The sequence below is a fragment of the Limanda limanda genome, chromosome 9 (genome assembly GCF_963576545.1).
Source record: "Limanda limanda chromosome 9, fLimLim1.1, whole genome shotgun sequence".
Classification (NCBI taxonomy): Eukaryota; Metazoa; Chordata; class Actinopteri; order Pleuronectiformes; family Pleuronectidae; genus Limanda; species Limanda limanda.
In genome coordinates, this window is record NC_083644.1 from 2,384,663 (window position 1) to 2,407,772 (window position 23,110).

A 23,110-nucleotide genomic window follows, 5' to 3' on the forward strand; every position below is an offset into this window, starting at 1 on the left:
TACATCGAGAAACCAAAAACTGAGATTGTCTTAATGTTTGAAATGAAGGTTGAATTGAACCAGAGGTCGACGATTGTTCAGCCCTTCCCCCCCCCCCCCCACCAGCAGCAGATGGGACAGGGCCCCCTTATGGCCGCTGCTAGGACCTGCACTGTTAATATTGCAGGTTGGACTGAAGACAGAGACAACAGGATGACACAGTTCCTGGTCAGTCCTCCATTCTCTTCTCTCTCCGGACTCGGCAGAAAACACTTTTATGTTCGTGGGTCAAAAGACGTCTTTGTGTCAAGGTGACAAATAAATTAATATCCTCATAATATCGGTGACAATATTTCAATATCTGGAAATGTTCTGTCTTCTGTCTTCATCCACGGTTGATTTAATTGAAAATACTTTTACAGACAATGGGAGAAGTTTTTCAAAAGTTCAAACTTGGGTCTTACTGAAACTGACATGTTAAAAAATTATAAATAAGAGTAAATACTAGTCGCTCAATATAATAATTGATTTAAATTGTTATTTTAAGTCATTCAGTCAGTTTGAAGCCTTTTTTCAAGACGTCTTTTTACCTGCGAACAAAATGTATCGTGTGAATTTAACTGAACTGAGGAGATGTGCTTCTCTATTTTTATAACAACTTGTGTGCATTTAAGAAGGAAATGACAATGTTTTGTAGTTTTGCAGTTTCAGTCAAATTATTTCTGTCTTTGGAGAAACGAGAAATTCAGTGAAATCTACCGGAGATTTTTTTAAAAACGAAATATTTTACAGTTCAGTCGTTTCCACTTTTCTGCTGAATAGCAAACAGATGCAGGATGAATCTGTTGGAGAATTAAAAGTAAAAGTTTTTTATCATGTGATCTATTGTACAGCGATGAGTAAATGTTCAGTAGAAGTTTAATTAAAAATTGTTTTCCGCTCGTCGTCGTCACAGACAAGTTAAAGTACTTCGAAGGCCTCCGGGTTAAAAACACTGATTTAGTCTTAAGCATCATAAAAGCACTTTGTCAAACCCTTCTCGTTACTTTGCAGTTTTGTTTTCTTTAACAAATCATCAACAGAAGCTAAAAATACGTGTTTTGTGCTTAAAGGCACTTTTGAGACACAAAGTAGAGTCGAACGTTTTCAGGGATTTCGTGGTCGACTTGGACCGAAGGAAACATCTGACGCAGCCTTCGCTAACAGATGAAACTCAGAGAGGAGTCGATTACTTCATCTTTGGAACGAGAATAAAGTCAAAAGTGGCCTCCACCTCAGTGTGCTTGTTTTAAATGTGAGTAGAGCGACACCTACTGAGCGATAAAGATACTGCAGCTCATTAGAAAAAGAAAAACCCTCCAAGTATTGTTTAACCTGGCTCCTGTGTTTATAGAGGAAACTAATGGTTCTCACGGAAACTTTTTAATTTGATCCAGTAGATCATCTCATCCGGCAGCTGTGACACGGAGGCAGAACAATCTAATCTGATGGGGCAACTGTCAAAGTCGAGGAAATATTCTTTAAAAGCTTTTTTTTTACCAATTAAAGGCTTTAACAGATTTTCTGCGTCTTTACCGAGAGTCTGGCAACATTTCACACGTCTCACACAACAAGACGTCTCACTCTCGAGCCTCAAGAGGTCGTTTATCTTCTTCTGATCATGGACCATGGAGATGAAGCGTCTGACTTCGATACTCGTCCCTAATTTGAGCCTTTTCTTGGTCTGTCCCAGTTTCCCCATTCGATTACATAGCAGCCACATGTGGAGAAGATCTACTGGACATATTTCTGTAAGAACCATTCATTTACCCTCATTAATAAACATAAGACCCAGGTTGAGAAATCAAAAAGAGATTTCTCAAATGGTCAGAATCACGTTTTCCCAAACAGATCATTAAATATCTTTTTTTTCAAAGTGCAGTGACGTTTCAGACCTTCACTTGAACCAGTACGATGTTGAAGCTGCTGAAGGAGCTCAGCTTCTAAAAGTGACAGTAAAAATCAGTAATACAGCGCGTTACCAAGGCAACAGCTTTAAGTTAAACACTAAAAGTTCATGAAAAAACTCTTTAAAAAATCCAACAATCGAAACACAGATTTCTCACAAAAAAGAGTCCGTAGACAAAAACCACATGGACGATAAAATGCAGTTTCATGCAAGCGGTTGAACTCGTGACCGAAGCGTCACAGGCTCGTTGACATGTTCTGTACTAGCGGCTGTTTTTACATCTAGAGACGGATCCGACTTCTTCTTCTTCTGCTGCGACGTCGTCAGTGTTGGATTTAAAAAGAGGTTTGAGTTTGTGGGCGTCGGCAGAAACCTCAGCGCTGCACAAACACCCGAAGAAGAAGCTTTAGAGTCGAGCATCCAACCCTGTTCTGTTTTCTACTCTTTTTTAACTTTTTGGCATTTTCACATAAGTCTAGAAAATATGTCCTTTCACCTGTCGTGGTGAATCTTCTCCTCCATGTTCCTCCGTCTGCTCGTCTTCCACACATCAGATTGTGTTTCAGTCACGTGACACAGGAGACGAAGGCTTGAATCAGCAGAGACTCTTAATACTTCATTCACTTTCACTCTGAACATCGGGAACGAGCAGAAACACTGATGAACCATGATGGATCATTCTTTAACACTGAGCATGAACCCAAACCTTCAAACTCTGGGTTCTGCTGTGCACCTCGATGAAAGGTTCACTCCAGCTGCTTTACACCTTCATTAAACCCACAAGGGACCAAGTAAAAGCTCCCAAAACACTACATTTCCCACAATGCTTCACATCTCAGCATCTTTTTAAACCCTGTGTCCTCAGTTTGTAACACTGGTCTCTCCAGTGAGATCGAGCGAGTTCCGGTGACGCCCACTTTTAGAACCACTCTGGATCCTGAAGTAAATTTCCCATTAATTTCCTCCATCGACATTTATATAAAAACATATTTATAAAAAAAGTTTGAATTCTGGAACCAGGTCGACCAATCAGAGAAGAGGAATATTGGAAAATGACCTAGTTATTTAGTGTTGTAATATGTTGTACTTTGTGTCTTGTGTGTTTGTGTGTAGTGTTTCATGTAGTGTAGTAACTTAACGCTGAACAATCCGATCACAGCCGACATGGATTTCGCGGTTGTGGTCAACGTTTCCATGGTAACGGTGAGCTACACCAATCAGAGACGTCGCCCCTGCACCCGAGGATTGTGGGTAGTGTGGCGCTTCTCTGATGTTGTTGTTTGTCTCTTGTTGCTTCTGCAGAAAATAAATTTGTTTCACAATCTCGTAGCTTGTGGTGAGTCTACCTCGGATGGTTAAACTTTACGGCAGATAATCCCAGAACGTGAATGTGATTTCTACGTCTTACGAATCTGATCAGTTCTCATCCTGATGAATCATCGGATCTTTAACGTATTTACATCGGAGCCGCCGGCGTTTTGTCTCTAAATCTGAACGGAGCAGCAGCTGTGACCCTGTGAAGTTAGGACTGTCGGACATGTTTTAAAAGACGAGGTGAAGCTGGAGGACGGACGTATGAACCATTACCGGGAGAGGACGCACACACGATGTCTCTGCAGGGACACGCTGGTCTCTGCAGGGACACGCTGGTCTCTGCAGGGACACGCTGGTCTCTGAGGGACACGCTGGTCTCTGCAGGGACACGCTGGTCTCTGCAGGGACACACTGGTCCTGCAGGGACACACTGGTCCTGCAGGGACACGCTGGTCTCTGAGGGACACGCTGGTCTCTGAGGGACACACTGAGTCTCTGCAGGGACACGCTGGTCTCTGCAGGGACACGCTGGTCTCTGAGGGACACGCTGGTCTCTGCAGGGACACGCTGGTCTCTGAGGGACACGCTGGTCTCTGCAGGGACACGCTGGTCTCTGCAGGGACACGCTGGTCTCTGCAGGGACACGCTGGTCTCTGCAGGGACACGCTGGTCTCTGCAGGGACACGCTGGTCTCTGAGGGACACGCTGGTCTCTGCAGGGACACGCTGGTCTCTGCAGGGACACGCTGGTCTCTGCAGGGACACGCTGGTCTCTGCAGGGACACGCTGGTCTCTGCAGGGACACGCTGGTCTCTGCAGGGACACGCTGGTCTCTGAGGGACACGCTGGTCTCTGCAGGGACACGCTGGTCTCTGCAGGGACACGCCGGTCTCTGCAGGGACACGCTGAGTCTCTGCAGGGACACGCTGGTCTCTGCAGGGACACGCTGGTCTCTGCAGGGACACGCTGGTCTCTGCAGGGACACGCTGGTCTCTGCAGGGACACGCTGGTCTCTGCAGGGACACGCTGGTCTCTGAGGGACACACTGGTCTCTGCAGGGACACACACGGGTCTCTGCAGGGACACACACGGGTCTCTGCAGGGACACGCTGGTCTCTGCAGGGACACGCTGGTCTCTGCAGGGACACGCTGGTCTCTGCAGGGACACGCTGGTCTCTGCAGGGACACGCTGGTCTCTGAAGGGACACGCTGGTCTCTGAGGGACAGACGCTGGTCTCTGAGGGACACACTGGTCTCTGCAGGGACACGCTGGTCTCTGAAGGGACACGCTGGTCTCTGAGGGACAGACGCTGGTCTCTGCAGGGACACGCTGGTCTCTGCAGGGACACACTGGTCTCTGAGGGACACACTGAGTCTCTGCAGGGACACGCTGGTCTCTGCAGGGACACGCTGGTCTCTGCAGGGACACGCTGGTCTCTGAGGGACACGCTGGTCTCTGCAGGGACACGCTGGTCTCTGAGGGACACACTGAGTCTCTGCAGGGACACGCTGGTCTCTGAGGGACACGCTGGTCTCTGCAGGGACACACTGAGTCTCTGCAGGGACACGCTGGTCTCTGAGGGACACGCTGGTCTCTGCAGGGACACGCTGGTCTCTGCAGGGACACTCTGGTCTCTACAGGGACACGCTGGTCTCTGCAGGGACACGCTGGTCTCTGAGGGACACGCTGGTCTCTGCAGGGACACGCTGGTCTCTGAGGGACACGCTGGTCTCTGCAGGAACACGCTAATCTCTGAGGGACACGCTGGTCTCTGCAGGGACACACTAATCTCTGAGGGACACACTGAGTCTCTACAGGGACACGCTGGTCTCTACAGGGACACACTGGTCTCTGCAGGGACACACTGGTCTCTGAGGGACAGACACGGGTCTCTGCAGGGACACACACGGGTCTCTGCAGGGACACGCTGGTCTCTGCAGGGACACGCTGGTCTCTGAGGGACACGCTGGTCTCTGCAGGGACACGCTGGTCTCTGCAGGGACACGCTGGTCTCTGCAGGGACACGCTGGTCTCTGAGGGACACGCTGGTCTCTGCAGGGACACGCTGGTCTCTGAGGGACACGCTGGTCTCTGCAGGGACACGCTGGTCTCTGAGGGACACACACGGGTCTCTGCAGGGACACGCTGGTCTCTGCAGGGACACGCTGGTCTCTGAAGGGACACGCTGGTCTCTGAGGGACAGACGCTGGTCCCTCCACCAGCAGCAGGAGACACAGTAGCACCAGACGATGTCAACACGAACACGTTATGTACAGAGGAGCGAGACGGTTCAGCCCAACAAGACGCTGGGTTGATTCCTCAGTCACGTCCTTCTAGAGGAGAGAGTTTCCCTCCAGCTGATCAGAGGTCAGAGGTCAGAGGTCAGGACGTGGAGTGTCTGGTTATTTGGCGTCTGGCGTTCAGGTTTAGTCGTGTTTCGGGGTCGAGGCGGGTCAGACCTGGTCACTTTCCACGGTGGAGTCGTCCGGGTAGGGGTTGGGGTACGGGTTGAGGAACGGGTCGGTGAGGCTGGTCATCGGGACGAGGGTGGGAGGAGTCGATGTGGCGGCGGGTCCGGCGGCGGGAGCGGCGTTCCCGGCGGCGGCGTTGGCGGCGGCGTTGCTCAGGTGGCCGGGAGCTCGGCCTGCAGGCTGGACATGCGGATCTGCGAGCTGCTCTTGCTGAGGATGGACAGCTGCGTTCCCCCGTTCACGCCACTGCTGGCCAGCGAGGGATGCCGGTGCTTCAGGTCCACAGCAAAGTACCTGTTCACCGTCCAGCTGCGCCATTTCCTCTTGATCTCCGATTGCACCTTGAGGGATATACTTCACAAGGTCATTATTAATGGACCTCGCTGGAAGGAGACTCGCTCACTGTCCCTCCACCTGACTCTGCTCACACGGCTCACTGCTTTCAGGCTTTAAAAGGTTTTCTACCAGTGATGTTTGGGTTGTTTACAAACAAAATATATTGTTTGGATAATTTGAAATTGAGAAATGAAGGATAAATGATAAGGAAACATGAAAAACAATGAGATCTGAGTTTTTCTGGGGAAAGAAGAATGACCTAAGTTTAAGCTTGCATCACATTTGTGGAAACTCAATCACAGGGAATATGTTTTGTTCAGATATTAAGATTTCAAATATTCACATTATCAATTCCATAAACTGAAAACAATGAGCCTGATGAAATCACTTATTAAATCACTCCCCCTCACACTCAGTAATGTTGCTTCTGTATGTTTAATTAAAATGTGCATTGAGAAGTGTGAGTGATTTGTTTAAAAGGGGATTTACCTCTCCATTCAGGAAGCAGTAGAGGACGGCCACCACGAAGCCCTGCAGAGACGAGAGGGACAGACACATGAGGAGACAGAATCATAATAATAATAATAACGTAAAGCGAGTTTGTGTAACATCTGACAGGAAATGTCTTTGTTACTTTAGAGGATGAAGTTTAAGGATCCTTCACTGACCAGACTAGAACATTTTAATTAGACAGTTTTATTCTCATCAGGTCCAACTCAAGTCCAACAAGCAAAATGCTCTGAAGACTGAAATGAACCCTTCGTCTTTCATCTCTACAAATATCTCAGGGTGAAGAAGATGAAGAAGTCAACTTGGAAAAAGAAGGAGATTCCAGATCTTTTGCTAATTATGGCCGAAACCTGAAATGTACGTGTGTCTGCCCCCGACAATCTCAAGTTCATGTCTGAAAACAGCTCAAGTCTCAAACCTCAACTTGACTCTCTTCTCCTGAATTATCCTAAACAGGTTGTTACGTATCAGTCGTCCTGTTTGAGCCTGAGTGAAGTAGGAGGAGTCACCTGGAAGGATCCGAGTCCGAGTTCAAACACCAGACGCTCCCGCTTGCTCACGTTCTCCGGGGAGAAGGCGAACACGGTGTAGTGGATCCCAAACAGAGGGATGAGCAGCAGAGTGGAGCGAGCCAGCCTCCTGTGCAACACACACACACACACACACACAGGGACACACACATATTGTCATGAGAGAACAGGACACAGGACATTGTGTCCTCATTATATCTGCACACACAGGTCCAGGGGGAACCGTTTAAAAGAACAAGTTTAAATGGTCCCATATAAAAAAAGATGTGAGTCTGTTGAACGGAACGTTTTTGGTATAAACACAACGAGGCAACAAAACACAAAGTTGAATATGAGTTTAATTAAATGTTGAAATCTAAAGTCACTCAGACACTTTTCACTCACAGGTAAATACTGGACTCGTTTCCTCCGATGTCCGGAGACTGAAGCTTCTGCACCAGGATGACGATGATTCCGATGAAGAGAACAAAGTTTATCTGTGGATAAAACAACATTTATATATAATCAACAGGAGTTTTTTTTATTAAACACAAATATTCCTGGCGGTTGTGTTGATGTTTCTCCAACGCACCATGATGGAGGCCAGCACCGGTCCCTTTATCACCCACCAGATGGCAGCGTTGTCGTTCATGTCCCAGCAGCTGTGAGACAACATTCAGCAACATGAACACACAACCTTCAACATGAGGCCGCACACGCGTGTTGTGTGTTCCTCACTCACCCGATGTGATCGAAGTGCAGCCGCAGCACGGCCCAGACGCTCACGCACACGGTCGGCCCGCCTGGTTCAAACAAACACCGAGTCACTAACAGCCGGGTCTGATAAGATGAGACTCAGGTGAAGATGTGTGTGACGCCTCACCCCAGCCGATGATGATGTACCAGTAGAAGTATCTCTTCTCGGGGAAGAAGGTCTCCACCAGCAGCGTGAAGAGGTACAGGCCCTCGATGAAGAGCCAGAAGTAGTTGGAGAGGACGCAGTAGTGGAAGAAGATCATCACCGCTCGACACTCCAGCTGCAGAGAGAGAGAGAGACAAGAGGAGGTGAGATGATCTGAGCTTCAGGCCTGAGAGGTCTCAGCCGGGGGGAGGGGTCTCAGCTGGGAGGGGGGGTCTCACCGTGTGGATGAAGCAGTGCTCGCTGTCCTCCTTGGCGTACAACACGCCGTCCTTGATGAAGACGGAGATGGCCCTCAGCATGAAGGACACAAACAGGTTCATGTGGATGAAGTTCCTGGTGCAGTGCAGCTTCCTGAGGACAGACACACACATGGTTTATTACATTCACAAGTTTATATTTTTTGTATGGGTTTTATTGGAATTGGACAGAGAGAGTTACAGTTGGATAGGGGGGGGGGGGCGGAGAGGATGAGGAGCACACGCAGCAAAGGGAATCGAACCTGTGACGCTGCTGTTTGTTTATTTTCACCAACAAAAAACCAACCAACAATAATTGCTGTGATAGTAGCAGTTATAGTATAAGTAGATAATTGCAGTATATATAATATATACTAGTATGATAGCAGCAGGAGTAATATTAATATAAATACGGTAACAGTAAGAATAGTGCTGGTAACCATGGTAACATCAATACTAGTAGTAGTGGTGGCACAGATCATTTATTTATATTTAAAGCTGCAGTGTATTATTAGATAGTATAGTAATGTAATCAATGCATTTCTATAATATTTAAAATTACTGTTTTATAATAAACTACACTTAATATACTTAGTAGGCTTTACACACACGAAAATGATTAATTTTAGACTTTTGAAATTGAAAAGGTAATATTATTATTATTAATTTTAGCATATTTAAACAGCACCTTTTGAAAACAAGTTTACAAGCTACAGATGAAGACTTGGAAAGACAGAAATCGTATTCATCACTGATAGATTTGTAATTGATTTCCTTTCAAATATGTGAAGAACATCATCACTGATCGTTAAAGTGAAATTTCTCATCAGAACAAAACTTCAATCTTTTGTTTGAGACTCAAATGTTGAGCTGCACAAAACACCAAGTCCTCCGGGTTGTTAACGTCTGTGTGATGCAGGTTGTGTGTTTTCTCACCTGAACCTGCAGAGGATCACCATGGCTGTGGTGAGAGACACCAGAGAGACGCTGTAGCCCACGGTGTACAGAGCCTTCACCGACACGTAGTACATGTCCTGAACATGGAACACAACCATCACACAACCATCACACAGGTTTGATTGTGTAGTTTCACTCTTTATCCCCCTGTAACAAACAGCTGGAGGCGGGGGGGGGGGCACTCACCGGGTGGGTGCTGTTCCCCTCCTCGTACAGACAGGCGTCGATGTAGTGAGGGATCGTCTCGGACCAACCGAACTCGCTGCAGTTACGACTCACCGTCCCGATCTCTGAGGACGCACAACCATCCATCACAGGAGTCACATGACTCATTCAGTGTCAGGGTCACGTCTTACTCAATAAACCTTCAACTCACCGAAGTCTTCGCCGCTCATGAACTGCGTGAAGAGGTCGGGACAGTTGACCTCGACCACCTCACCGATCCTCGCCGGCTTCCAACACGTGAGGTTGTCCCACATCCACGGACAGCCTGAGGACAGGGGGACGGACACAGCGTCTCATTGGGACACATGTTCACACGATGGGAAATCAAACAGCTCGACCAGATTCATGCACTTGATGCTGAATTATTGTTTCATACTTTCTATTTCCAAATGTCAGATGTAGCATTAGCTTTAGACACATGTTGTTTTCAGTTTACACGTTTACATAGACGCCAATATTCAGATATTAACCTGATTAAGACAATAGTCTGATTAAGATGCTGGATCTGATTATTTTAACCTGAATATGATCATTTCAGATTGTTCAAGTTTTAGTGCATTAAATGTTGATGTGAGTCATAAACAGATTATTAGAGAATATAAATATAATATTCAATTAGCAACTCATAATCATAATGTCGAATTCAGAATAAGGTCAATAGTCTGTTTATTGGTTTCAATGTAAACAGAGTTGAAATTAGAAGCTCAAGGAAACATGGAGCTCTTCAGATAATTCATCTTTTTATTCATCAGACGTTTTCAGAAACAGCCCGAGGACGAGAGACGTTGATGATGTGTCTCCAGAAATCACATCGAGACGGAGACATGTCTCTGAGCATCTCTTCAGCCAATGAGACGCCTGTCAATCACTGTCTCACAGATCAACTCTCATTTACTGCTTCAACATCATCATCGTCCTCATGTCTCAAATCAACAGTAAATTGTCTTCTAATGAGGGATGAACCTGGATTCCCTGTGTGAACCGTCTAAAGCTGAATAAGGTTTCATGTTCAACGTCTGCTGGATTATCTCAAACTCTCTGAACCCACAAGTCTTCCATCGTCCCTGGGACAGACGGAGACCGGAGGGAAACTGTGAAGCCGCAGCAGTGATCTCTTCATCTGCAGCAGCTCCTGCTCGTTAGTGTGGAACCCTGAAGACCTTCCACTTATCCTGGGTTCAGTTTAATTAGCTTGATTTTAAAACTGTTGTAAAACATCAACAAAATCCTTTTTGGAAAACAAACGCAGACGAAGAGGAAGAGGAAGAGGAAGAGGAAGAGGAAGACGAAGACGGAGACGTACCGAACTCGGGATCATTCCCGGGATCGTCCGAGGCCATCTTCTCCTCACAGCTCTCCTGCTCCTGCTTGATCACACAGTTAACGGGAACCTGCTGGCTCCAGACCTGGAGGAGACACACACACACACACACACACACACACACACACACACACACACACACAGACACACACACACACACAGAGGGATTGAAGTGTCTGTAGATTACATCAGAGCCGAGAGGAAGGACCTGCAGTTAAATTGGCTTCATTAGCTCCAGTGTGTGGTTCACACCACAGTGTGGGAGAGAAGGTCTCCGCTCTGGGATCAGTTTAAACTCTCGGCCAATTAAACAAGCCATTTCAGAGCTGCTACCCCCCCCACACACACACACAAACACACACACACAGCAGCCAAGCCACAACTGAAAACTAGAAACTCAGTAGAGTTGAATCCCCTTAGATCCAAACACAAGTGGTTCGGTCTGAATGCCACCAGATACCAAATCCTGAGGTCCGATCCCTCAGACCACATTCAGGCCTGATTGTCCAGATCTGCACTAAGCTGTCATGAGATCCGTCCGTCCAACAAATCTTAGGGGACATGTTCAGTATTTTCTTTACATAATCCTGCTGACGAAGAAACAAGAAACACACGGACAGGAGTCTCCACTCGTTCCACTACTCCACCACACTATATCAATCCATCAAGTTTCTTCTAATCAATGTTGTATAGGCTCTTATTTTGCTGATGTTCTCAGTCACACGCAGCATCTATTGTCCCTCTGTCCGTCCCGGGAGAGGACATGTGTCTCCCTCTGAGGTTTCTACGTTTATCTCCTTTTAAAAATGTGAGGATTAAGAACAAAGGTTGTCTCACCTTATTAAACCTACGAGTGAACACCGGCTGTACGAATCAAATCTGATGGATTGACTGATAACAAGGCACTCATCACACTGCTACCAGGAGGAACGTGTGTCTGTGCTGGCGTCCGTGTGGGAGACGCCACGTCACCTCCTCTTTAACGAGGAGCAGCGGGGGGGCAGTTGGGGGCGTTTATGCCGCTGACGTCGGCTTCACTCGACACACGGAGGATTCACGAGAGCCACGGGGACGATGAGGTTTTGAGGCGTCGTGCGGAACAAGTGTCGACGCAGACTCTGGATCCACAGATATGGGTTTATGAGGTTTATGAGGTTTATGAGGTTTATGAGGTTTATGAGGTTTATGATTCATGCTCCCGGCAGCAGCAGCGTGACGCAGGAGAAGAGAACAGACGCAGGTTCGATGCAGTAAAGGCTCAGACGGATGAAGTGAGTGATGGAGACATCACACCGCGACTGAATGATTCAATTACTGTGGATGTTATTCCCTCTGAAAATACACGTTAGACAGTAAATATTAAAGAGTATGGAAAGTAAAAATATTTACATCCATGATGAATTATGAGTAATTGCTTGCATCAGACTTTAAAGCTGCACTCAACAGATCAAATAGAATATCCAGATCCTCACGTGTCAGGTTTCATTTTCGGTTGTTTTAGAATTGGTGTCTTTGAACCCTCGGCCTCTCTTTGATCTTATCACCCCCCCGGGCCCCCCCCCCGTCCCCTTCATTTCTCTGTAGAAATCATAACCTCTGTGCTTCATATTCACCGCTGCCGTCCACACAAATCCAGATAAAGACATGAACCGTGTGCATGAGGTCTGTGTCCTTTCAGTCCAGAGAGAAGGAGACTTCAGTTCTCACATCTCTCTGTCCCTCTGTCTCTCTGTCCCTCTGTCTCTCTGTCCGTCTTAACTGTTTATAAACCTGCAGTGAAACGTGGACTTTCATCTGCTGTTTATTCTTATTTTCCATCTTCACTCTCTGCCTCATCCCCCCCCCCCCCTCTCCTTCGTTCACCATCTTCTGTTTCTCAGAGAACACTTCAGCTCAGAGGTGATGGCTCACGTTTAACTACAGCAGTAAAAGAGGGAGGAGAGGAAGAGGACGGAAGAGGAGAGAAGAGATGAAGAGGAAGAGGAAGAGGAGAGGAGATGAAGAGGAGAGGAAGAGGACGGAAGAGGAGAGAAGAGATGAAGAGGAAGAGGAAGAGGAGAGGAGATGAAGAGGAGAGGAAGAGGACGGAAGAGGAGAGAAGCGAAGAGAAGAGAAGAGAAGAGAAGAGAAGAGAAGAGAAGAGAAGAGAAGAGAAGAGAAGAGAAGAGAAGAGAAGAGAAGAGAAGAGAAGAGAAGAGAAGAGAAGAGAAGAGATGAAGATGAAGATGAAGATGAAGATGAAGATGAAGAGGACGGAAGTGGAGAAGAGAAGAGAAGAGAAGAGAAGAGAAGAGAAGAGAAGAGAAGAGAAGAGAAGAGAAGAGATGAAGATGAAGATGAAGATGAAGATGAAGATGAAGAGGACGGAAGAGGAGAAGAGAAGAGAAGAGAAGAGAAGAGAAGAGAAGAGAAGAGAAGAGAAGAGAAGAGAAGAGAAGAGAAGAGAAGAGAAGAGAAGAGAAGAGAAGCGATGAAGTTGAAGATGAAGATGAAGAGGACGGAAGAGGACGGAAGAGGAGAAGAGAAGAGAAGAGAAGAGAAGAGAAGAGAAGAGAAGAGAAGAGAAGAGAAGAGAAGAGAAGAGAAGAGAAGAGAAGAGAAGAGAAGAGAAGAGAAGAGAAGAGAAGAGAAGAGATGAAGATGAAGATGCAGACGCAGACGTAGACGAAGAGGAAGAGGAAGAGGAAGAGGAAGATGAAGATGAAGATGAAGATGAAGATGAAGATGAAGATGAAGATGAAGAAGAGGAGAGGAGAAGAGATGAAGAGGAAGAGGAAGAGATGAAGAGGAAGACGAAGAGGAAGAGGAAGAGGAAGGAAGAGGAGAGGAGAAGAGATGAAGATGAAGAGGAAGAGGAAGAGGATGAAGAGGAAGAGGATGAAGAGGAAGAGGAAGAGGATGTTTTCCCTCCTCACAGCTAAGCGATGAATAAATGAGTGAGTGCATCTTTCTCCATGGTTCCTGCTTCTCTCTGATCAGTGAATATTGATGCTCTCACACTTTAACAGTCTCTCTCTCTCTGTGGAGAAGCATCAGGCCTGAAGCTCTGGATCATCCATGTGAAGCTGCACCTGCTCAGCTGACTCACTCACTCACTCACAGGCAGAAACACACACTGGATTTAAAGATGAGATCGAATGAATTTGAATGAACTCACCGTGGTGAAGAGGAGCAGGAGACCGAGGAGCAGCAACCTGACGTCAGACGGAGACATCTTGTGTTTGTCAGTCGACAGTTTCCTGGAGCTCAGAGGAAAACAACAGGCCGTCACCTGGAGGTGTGAAAGAACAGAAGCATGGTGTTTGTTAAGAGGCAGGACGTCTGTTTTTTATTCCTCACCAGGACAAATAAACATTATATTAAAGAGTGTTCGTCATACGGCTCAAGATTCAAGTGCTTCAAGAGCTTCAAGTGTCTGTGTGTCTCTGGAGAGCAAATCCAAACAGATGGGAAGCCCTCAGAGAAACTCAGAGAAACATCTGCTCTTAAAAGTGAATGTGTGATACAACAACAAATCTAATGTGTTCACACCCATTCACACCATGACCTCAATGAGAGAGCCCTTCTCCACTGATGCATTAGAACTGAAGAAGCAGGAAATAAAGACCTGAAGTTCATCACACAGAACCTGAACTGGAGAACCGACTGTTCTGAGTCGTCTGTTTGTTCAAAGCTTGTTAATATCGAACCAATCACGTGTACTAAACGTGGAATTAACAAACCAAGAAGATGATGGGTTCTGGAGATGTGTTCCACAGAAAGACAGAGATTTACTGTCGAGGGAATTCCACCCAGACACATATCTAATGCTGCAAGAATTCACCGAATCAAACACCACACATAAGACAAGTACTTAGTTTTCACTTGCAAGGGAAGTCCGGACCTCTGAGAAAGGTCCCAGCCAACTTCGACGGTTCTTCCCATGCACAGCATATTTATTCGAAAGCTCAGTTACAAGATATAGGTGGGGTTACATTATTTGCTTACTAGACATAGCTTGATCGTCACATCTTTCCAGGCGCGTTTCCTGTCTCAGATACTTTTGCTTGCATGGCAGGAAACATAATTCAGTTTGACAGCAACACTGTTTGCGGTTTTTGTAAGGCGTGTTGTTGCACTAAGAGGTGTTAGACTGCACCTCCGAGTCAGACTGACACACTTTGCATCAGCAGCACATTCAAAACATGAAAACTTATATACAATTCTTCTAACATTTACTGGAATCATTAGTCGGACGCTGAGGAGATCACAGAGAAACAGGATCTCTGTGATTTATTGCATTTAAACTGAAATGCAGTTTATATTCCACTAATGGTTTTACTCACAGCAACAGGAAACCATTATAAAAACATTGTTAGCCAATCAAATGACAACTGTATGTGAACACAGGCGTGTTGTGTGTCTGCGTGTCCTCGAACACGCCGCCTGACTCTGCCGGGCCGGGGGGGTTTCGCCCGGTCGAAGCCAAGTAGCAGGACGGAGCTCGGGCCTCGTCCCACTGGGAGAACTTGGCAGCTCGTGGCTCCTACTCCAGCGAATCCCTGCCAGCAACAAGCCCCTCCCACCGTCGTCAAGAGCAACAGCTGAGCGAGCCGCTGAGTTTGGATCGGAGCGGGACCACGTGGACCCGGATCCCCCTTCTGCTCCGTCTGTACACAGCCTCCCTGAGATTTCATCATCTGCTCTAATGTCCCAAAAAACCACAACACTGATTAAAAACTAACTTTAATAAATTCTGCTGCTCCTTCTCTCATCAGTCAGTGAGGTTTGGGATCATTGGCTTTAAAAAAACAAGCAACATGACGGGAATCAGGTTCCAGGAAATTACCTCTTTGATTTTATAACCTAACAAATATGACAGATGGGCCAAGAAAATTATCTGCAGATTAAATATTAATAAAATGCTGATTTACGAGATGCTGTCTTAACCAGTAAAAATAAAAAACTGACCCTTCTCCAAATCTCTAAACTTAATTTCATGATCACTATCAATAACCGGAGTTTGTTCTCACGCCCCGTGGTGACTGTTACGTCATAGAGCGACAACAGTGAGCGGTAAATTCCCTTCATTTAATTTTCTACATTCACGTTTCAGAAAATCCTTGTTAAAATAACAGTTTAATCCTTGAACCAAACGGATCAGATCCCAGATGAATCGTGACCTTAAAACGTTTGATTCAGAGCTAAATACAATTTGTAAAAAAGGTAAAGCCAAGATCAGAGACCTAATTATATAAAGAGAGAAGGAATCTACACTTTAGAATTCACTCATTTCCAACCGCTTCTTGAATTTTACCTTGCAGACATGATTTTCACAGTTATGGTTAGAGTTTCCATGGCAACAGCGAGCTCCACCAATCAGAGACGACACTCTTACAGCTGAGGATTGTGGGTAGTGTGCTACTTCTCCTATACGTTATAAAAGCAGCTGATAAAAATTACTAATCAGAGAACGAGTGAGGTTTTTACTTCAGGATCCACGATGATCTTTTTCACTAGAAACAGTGGAATCACTTTTCGACTTGTTTTAACTTGAGCCGCTGCTCGGAATATGAAAACATCTCCGTTCTGCACAAACACACAACCTTCATTCATATTTTGCTGGGGTGTGTAGCAACAAGTTACTGAGGGACACACACACACACAGACACACAAATAACAAAGCGAGACACAACATGAATGGGCGCTGCAGCTCTGCCAAGGCCTCCAGAAAGGCTGCTGACGCTTCTATAGAAACACTTTCATGTTGGGTTCCCGAGCACAAACTTCCATTAACTAATTTCTGAAGAAACATTTTACAAACCATCACAACACTGATGGTATCTCGACCGGACCAGTGTGTGTGTGTGTGTGTGTTTGTGTGTGTGAGAGAGAGAGAGAGAGAGAGTGTGTGCTGGAGGCTTCAACTGCTCGTTCACCAGGGGCGTGTTAAGGAACTTTGGGTGCCCCAGTTAAAAGGGACCTGGGTGTCCCCTTATTAACTCCTCCCCCCCCCCCACATTGTGCATAACCACATACAAAATTACAAACTAAACAGAAGATTGTGAGATTGTCGACAGTGCAAATAATATAATTGAATTTCTCCTCGGATTCTAATAACGTTTTCTTTCTCATTTAAGAAAGAAAACATACGAAGGGAGCAGATGACAACCCTTAGTTTACATAGTGTGTGTGTGTGTGTGTGTGTGTGTGTGTGTGTGTGTGTGTGTGTGTGTGTGTGTGTGTGTGTGTCTGTGTGTGTGTGTGTGTGTGTGTGTGTGTCTGTGTGTGTGTGTGTGTGTGTGAGAGAGAGAGTGTATGTGAGAGAGTGAGTGTGTGCTGGAGGCTTCAACTGCTCGTTCACCAGGGGCGTGTTAAGGAACTTTGGGGGCCCCAGTTAAAAGGGACCTGGGTGTCCCCTTATTAACTCCTCCCACCCACATTGTGCATAACCACATACAAAATTACAAACTAAACAGAAGATTGTGAGATTGTCGACAGTGCAAATAATATAATTGAATTTCTCCTCGGATTCTAATAACGTTTTCTTTCTCATTTAAGAAAGAAAACATACGAAGGGAGCAGATGACAACCCTTAGTTTACATAGTGTGTGTGTGTGTGTGTGTGTGTGTGTGTGTGTGTGTGTGTGTGTGTGTGTGTGTGTGTGTGTGTCTGCGTGTGTGTGTGTCTGTGTGTGTGTATTAGTGTAGCAGCTGCTCAGGACTCTCCTCCCCGAGCTGTAATCAGTGGCTTAATGAGTCTCAGCGGCTTTCATGTTCAACACTGTCAGCCCGAGAGTGTGTAACGTTTGAAGCTCCATCGAAAGAGCACACACATGATTAAAGAAACACACACACGCACACACACACACACACACACTAACACAGACACACACTGATAGCACTAATAAATACTTGGCCTCAGTGTAGAGTTCCACCCAAGAGGAGGAAATGAAAAAAGAGGAGAGAGCTGAAAGGAAAACAGCTTCCTCAAGAAAATGAGTGGGTGTTTGAGTGGAGAGGGACGAGCCCCCCCCCCCCCCCCCCGGGGATCAAAACAAGCCGAGGCGAGCGTTTCTTAATGACCACTCACCTGAGACGCTGCCGAGACAAGAAGCAGGCGCTGACTCACATGGTTAGAGAGCAGAGGAGAGGGAAGGGATGGAGGACAGATAGAGATCAGGATCTGATGTGTGTCTTCCTGTTTGCTCTCGGCGGGACACTGGGACACTGGGAGCTGTTTGGTCCCCGGGGACATGTTCCGCTCGGGCTCTGACAGCTGCCGTGGCCTAAAGAGTGAAGGCATGCAGCGGCTTATCTCCACTAAGACCTTCAACCCCAACTCCTCTCGTCCCTCTCTGCCTCTCAGGAGACACTTCTGAGGGACGGCCACCACCGGATCCTCAGAAGAACCAGAGACCAGGAGACCGTCCACGTCCAGAATCATCATCTCACGTGTTGATCCAGCGCTGGATCGTCTAATTCCCACAGAATATCACACCCAGTCACTCAAGGCTAAATTTAACCCAAGGAACTATGGGAGGAATTAATATCCACAGACATGACTTAGTCTTCATTAGTTTGGGGAGGGAGAGGGAGGCGCACATATCACAGAGAGAGGGAGAGAGAGAAAACTGTCCTGGTTTCTCGCTCCCATTATGTCCTGCTTTTTCCCACAATCCACTGGGGAGCTGCATAGTCAGGAAACGGAGGCAAAGACATTTAGAGCAAAGAAGAAAATAAGAGGAAGAGTTAGAACATCATTAGGATCCGTGTCGCAGCTGGATCCAGAGATTATCTTCATAATTAACAATTATTAGATCTGCTTTTAGTGATCGATCGATTCAATTTGATCGAAAAGATGTTAAAGGAGAAAAAGGGAATTTCACGATGTCACTGTAATGTCACGACTGAACCAGAGGGGGCGACACAACTTCACGTTACAGAAGCTTTAACTCAATTTACAGTTGATTTACTAATTGTGTTTGTTCCATAGTTTCCTCTGATCTGTGAGTTCTGGTTTCACATTGTGATTTAGGGACGAAAGAATCTAGTCTGACAAACCTAAGTCCTATCGTCATCAGCTACGTGGGCGAAGTCTACCTATACCTGACTCTTTGGTTGCCATGGTAACCTCATGATGGTATCACTTGCGGCATCTTCAGGCGCAGTTCTCCACAGTACTCAACAGCACTCTACGGTACCACAGTACTACAGGACTCCACAGTACTCTACACTACCACAGTACAACAGTACTCAACAGTACTACAGTATTCCACAGTACTCCACAGTACTCTTCTTCTTCTTCTTCAATTGTTTAATTCTTTCTCTACTTCCTGTGATTGGTCCAAGTGTTTTCACTGCAAACCAACAGAACCAGGTTCAGTTGGACCCAGACCCAGAACTCCTCTTCTGATTGGACCAAACAAGGTCGGTGTGAAAGTGAGTTTTCAGAATCGGGACCGACAGTGTTTCCATACGTATCAAACATCAGTGATACATTTTGAAATTAGAATATTGTCGTGTGGATGTTCTCCTAAAGAGACTTTCATCATCAGGCCTGTTACCAGCCTTTAACAACAATTATGCTCCAAACCACGAAACAAGAGGCAGAAGAAAGTCAAACATCCTTGGACACAAAACGCTCGTCTGCATCTTTCACTGGTCCCACTGGTTTGAATGAAACCACTTCAGCTTCCTCAGCCTCCTCCAGCTGCAGCTCACTGACGCAGAGCGACAAAAGGATAAAGGATCTGGAATGAGGAGCAGATGTGTCAGAGGAGAAAAGAAGCAGAAGCAGAACGTCGAGTTGAATCTGTGCAGCTGACGATTCCTCAGCCTCTGCTTCCCGACACGAGCCAGTGAGCAGCGAGTCTCCTGCACGAATCCACCGTGATGCTTCCACTCCCTGAGAGATCTCTAAAGATCTGCAGCAGGTCAGAGATCCTGGCTCTGGAGACCTGTGCCCCAGTGAGCTACATCAGTGTAAACTCACTTCCACTCTGCGACCGCACTGACCAGCAGCGCCGTGCTTCCTAACGACTGGGATGGAGCGTCAGTGACTCTGGTCAAGATGAGCAGAGAGACAGCAGCGTTTTAAAAGCCTGGTTTTAAAAGCCTGGTTTTAAAAGCCTGGTTTTAAAAGCCTGGTTTTAAAAGCCTGGTGTCCAGCGTCACTGATGAGCCGTGTTGTGGTTCCTGTTGCTTTCATCGAACGGTCGGACGTCACCAAGTCCGATTCTCAAACGTAAAGAACCACGGACGTGACAAATAAATAACTGCTGGTGGTTCACCGTGTGTGTGGTTGTCATCAGAGATGAATGGATGTGGCCTCAGGCTCATTAACAGAGATGTTGACCTGCTGCGTATTTTACCTCATTGAGGATTCTTGTAGTCGTCTGAACCTGAGAACACGTTTCTAAGGAGAGTCGCCACAAAACCAAATCATCTCCATTTATATGCTGAGTGAAAAACTGTCGTTAAACAAATGAGGGTACAATCTTTCTAATCCTTTCCAGCTTCATGCAAATCAATGTTCAGAATGCAGAGAATCTAAATCATCCACTTTCTTTTTCTCTTGCCAATGTAAATAAACGTTATCATAAACATGATAAACAGTAAATCTGTTTATGTGGTGGAATCGTACAGTAGCCTCACATGTAATGATGCCTGGAAACTCTTTATACACCATAATATAATATAATATCCAGTATTCCCATGCATATAACAAAATGTTTAATTTCTACCACATATACAATATGTGCTACTGATAAAAATTTGTAAAATGTAGAACCCAGTATGAAGTGTTAATTGTGGTGATGTGAAAGATTTCATCACTTTTTTTAACACTGTGAGATTTTTTTTTTTCACTTTTTCACTGATTTCACAGGTAATCATTTGTGGATCTTGATGAGAAGTAAAAACAATAATATTTTATATTCCGATATCTGTAATATCGTCAATATGTGTTTGTAATGTGGAGCAGCTTAACTGAAGAGATATTAACTCTCCTGAGTCTAAAGATAAAATAGAGATTGTGCTCAGTATGAATGTTGCCATGAATCTAATACTGATTCTGCAAATGTGAGCTGCGACTGCATGAGAGCAACAGAATTCATCTAATACCAATAAAAAAATTACATTTTAATTCTCAAGAAACAGACGGTTTGGACCCTCAGGCTCTTTGTAGCGATCCCTGATATCTGCAATTAACCTGCTTCTGATTTAATGTTCTAATAAACACGATGTCGCAGGTTCACTTCCCCCCCGGCCCTTTGCTGTGGGTCTTTATTCTCTCTCCCCAGTTCACGCTCACACTGTCATATCCAAAAAGGCCCAAAAGAATATCTCTGAAAAATGTATGAAACCTGTTTTTTAACGTTGAGGATCCCTGGTAGAGGCTTTGATCTTTTCCATGTTCTCCTCGTGTGGATTGTGTTTTCTCCGGCTTCTTCCCACAGAGGACATGCAGCCTGGTGTAAGATCGACTGGAGGATGAATCATAGATGTGAGGGCGAGTCTCTGTTGACCCGGTAACCCACTGGAGACATCTCCAAGGTGAAGCCAGCTTCCGAGATGCCTCCTTCTTCTTGAGTTCTGAGTTTCTATCTTCAGAACGTGCAGCTCTTCTGCCTCAGCGTTGGAACCCGGCTCTCCTCCATGTTCCTCTCGGCTCCTGTGTGATACCGGGGGTCACGCCGAGCCCGGGCCTGACGCCTGATGTCCTCCTGCTCTCTGCTGCTCCGGCCAACACCACCAGGCTCATGGTCCCAGTGAAACACCACCAGGCTCATGGTCCCAGTGAAACCTCAGCGTCCCCGAGGAGCAGGAGACAGAGAAGCTGGTCCTCTCTCTGGACGCCTGCTGCAACACATCGCTGACGTAGCTCAGATATGTGTTTGTCTCCCGTAAGTCGAGCAAATACACACAGGATCTGCAGTTTGCTCGTTGTGCTGCTGAGCCAGATGTTTAAATCTGAAACACACACACACACACAGACACACACTCACACACACACAGAGCTCAGGTATTCAGCTCCCACAGATGAACGTCAAGGTGATTGGATTGGAAAACGTGTCCCACAGTGAGAGCAGGCATTGATCTCATCTCAGCTTTCTGTCACTAAGCCGCTCTAACAGCTCTCGTCCGGCCCTGAATCAGGATTTACAGCGGCTGTGCCACTCGTTCATCACTCGTTCATCACGAGGCTGCAGACGAGCATCCACGTCAACAAACCTGCAAACGCCAGGTCTGGATCAAACCTAAGAACCTGCAGAGAATCATGCACACACTCCATCCTTCCTTCCTTTCTTTCTCTCTGTCCAACCACGGTGAGAGGAAACCCACACAGACCAGAGCTGGGAGGGAGGGAGACTGGGATTCAGGAGCTTTTAAAAATCCTCCATCCATCCATCCATCCTCCCACAGACGAGAGCAGGGATTGTGATTCCACGACAGTCGGATGCATTACAAGGTCACTCACAGCTTCCACCCACAGGCCTGGATCTCACAAAACCTTCAGGGACCAGAACACCTCACTACAGCATGAGGAGCATCACTGGTGGTTGCAGGTTGGATTCCTGCTCCTCTCAGTGATGCAGTGATTCATGTGTGATGAGCTTGAAAATGATAAATGTGACAATCTGACATATGCATCAAATACCAGGAGCTGCTCCTCATTGTGATTCAGTTACCGCCTGAGAAAGGTTCGATCCTCCTCATGCATATGGATGAATATGAGGAGGAGAACGTGTTGTGTGCATCACTGATATTCTCCTTGGCGTTGTGTTGAAATCATGTGTGTGTGTCGATGCATTGTGTGTCTCTGTCTGCAGAGACGGATGGAAGGAGCCTCCTCCCGACACATGCCGCAGGATCCCGGCGTGTGTGTCTCCAGCTCCCGCCCTCCTCCACCTCCTCCATCTTCACCCGTTCATTCCCAATGCATCCCCTCTTACCTCCTGTTCTCCGGGTGCGAGTCCCGGTGTCCTCCCGGGGACAGGTCGTCCTCCTCACGGGGACAAGCGGCGGGACACTCCGGTGGATCCGAGGAGCAAAACTTCCATCCGGAGCAGAAGGAGGATAAGGAGGAGAAGGAGGAGAACGAGGGGATGAAGGAGGAATAGAGGAGAGGAAGAGAAAGACAGCAGCTGAGAGGAGGAGAGAGAGGAGTGATCACTTCTTCCTCCACACAGGAATGAAGCGAGCATTTCAACTAGATCCCCCCCCCACCTCTCTCTCTCTCTCTCTCTCTCTCTCTCTCTCTCTCTCTCTCTCTCTCTCTCTGTCTCTCTCTCTCTGTCACACACACACAAAGACACACATATGCGCGCAAGGAATCTCAAATCCAATCATACATAATAGATGTGCGACATAAACGTGTTGTGTTAAATGATCCGTGTGT

General features: G+C 46.5%; 1 protein-coding gene across 1 annotated transcript; it reads right to left on the bottom strand.

Annotated features, from left to right (window-relative positions):
• Positions 1–5,811: 5,811 nt before the first annotated feature.
• adcyap1r1b (adenylate cyclase activating polypeptide 1b (pituitary) receptor type I) lies at positions 5,812–22,766 on the bottom strand. Its single transcript, XM_061078156.1, has 14 exons — positions 22,665–22,766; positions 13,886–13,999; positions 10,711–10,813; positions 9,559–9,672; positions 9,369–9,472; positions 9,162–9,259; positions 8,208–8,340; positions 7,951–8,104; positions 7,810–7,870; positions 7,660–7,729; positions 7,473–7,564; positions 7,068–7,197; positions 6,538–6,579; positions 5,812–6,053 (listed from the first exon to the last, which is right to left on the bottom strand). The coding sequence occupies exons 2-14, from the start codon at positions 13,940–13,942 to the stop codon at positions 5,865–5,867; spliced, it is 1,347 nt and encodes a 448-aa protein (XP_060934139.1). The 5' UTR covers positions 13,943–13,999; positions 22,665–22,766; the 3' UTR covers positions 5,812–5,864.
• Between the last annotated feature and the right edge of the window lie 344 nt (positions 22,767–23,110).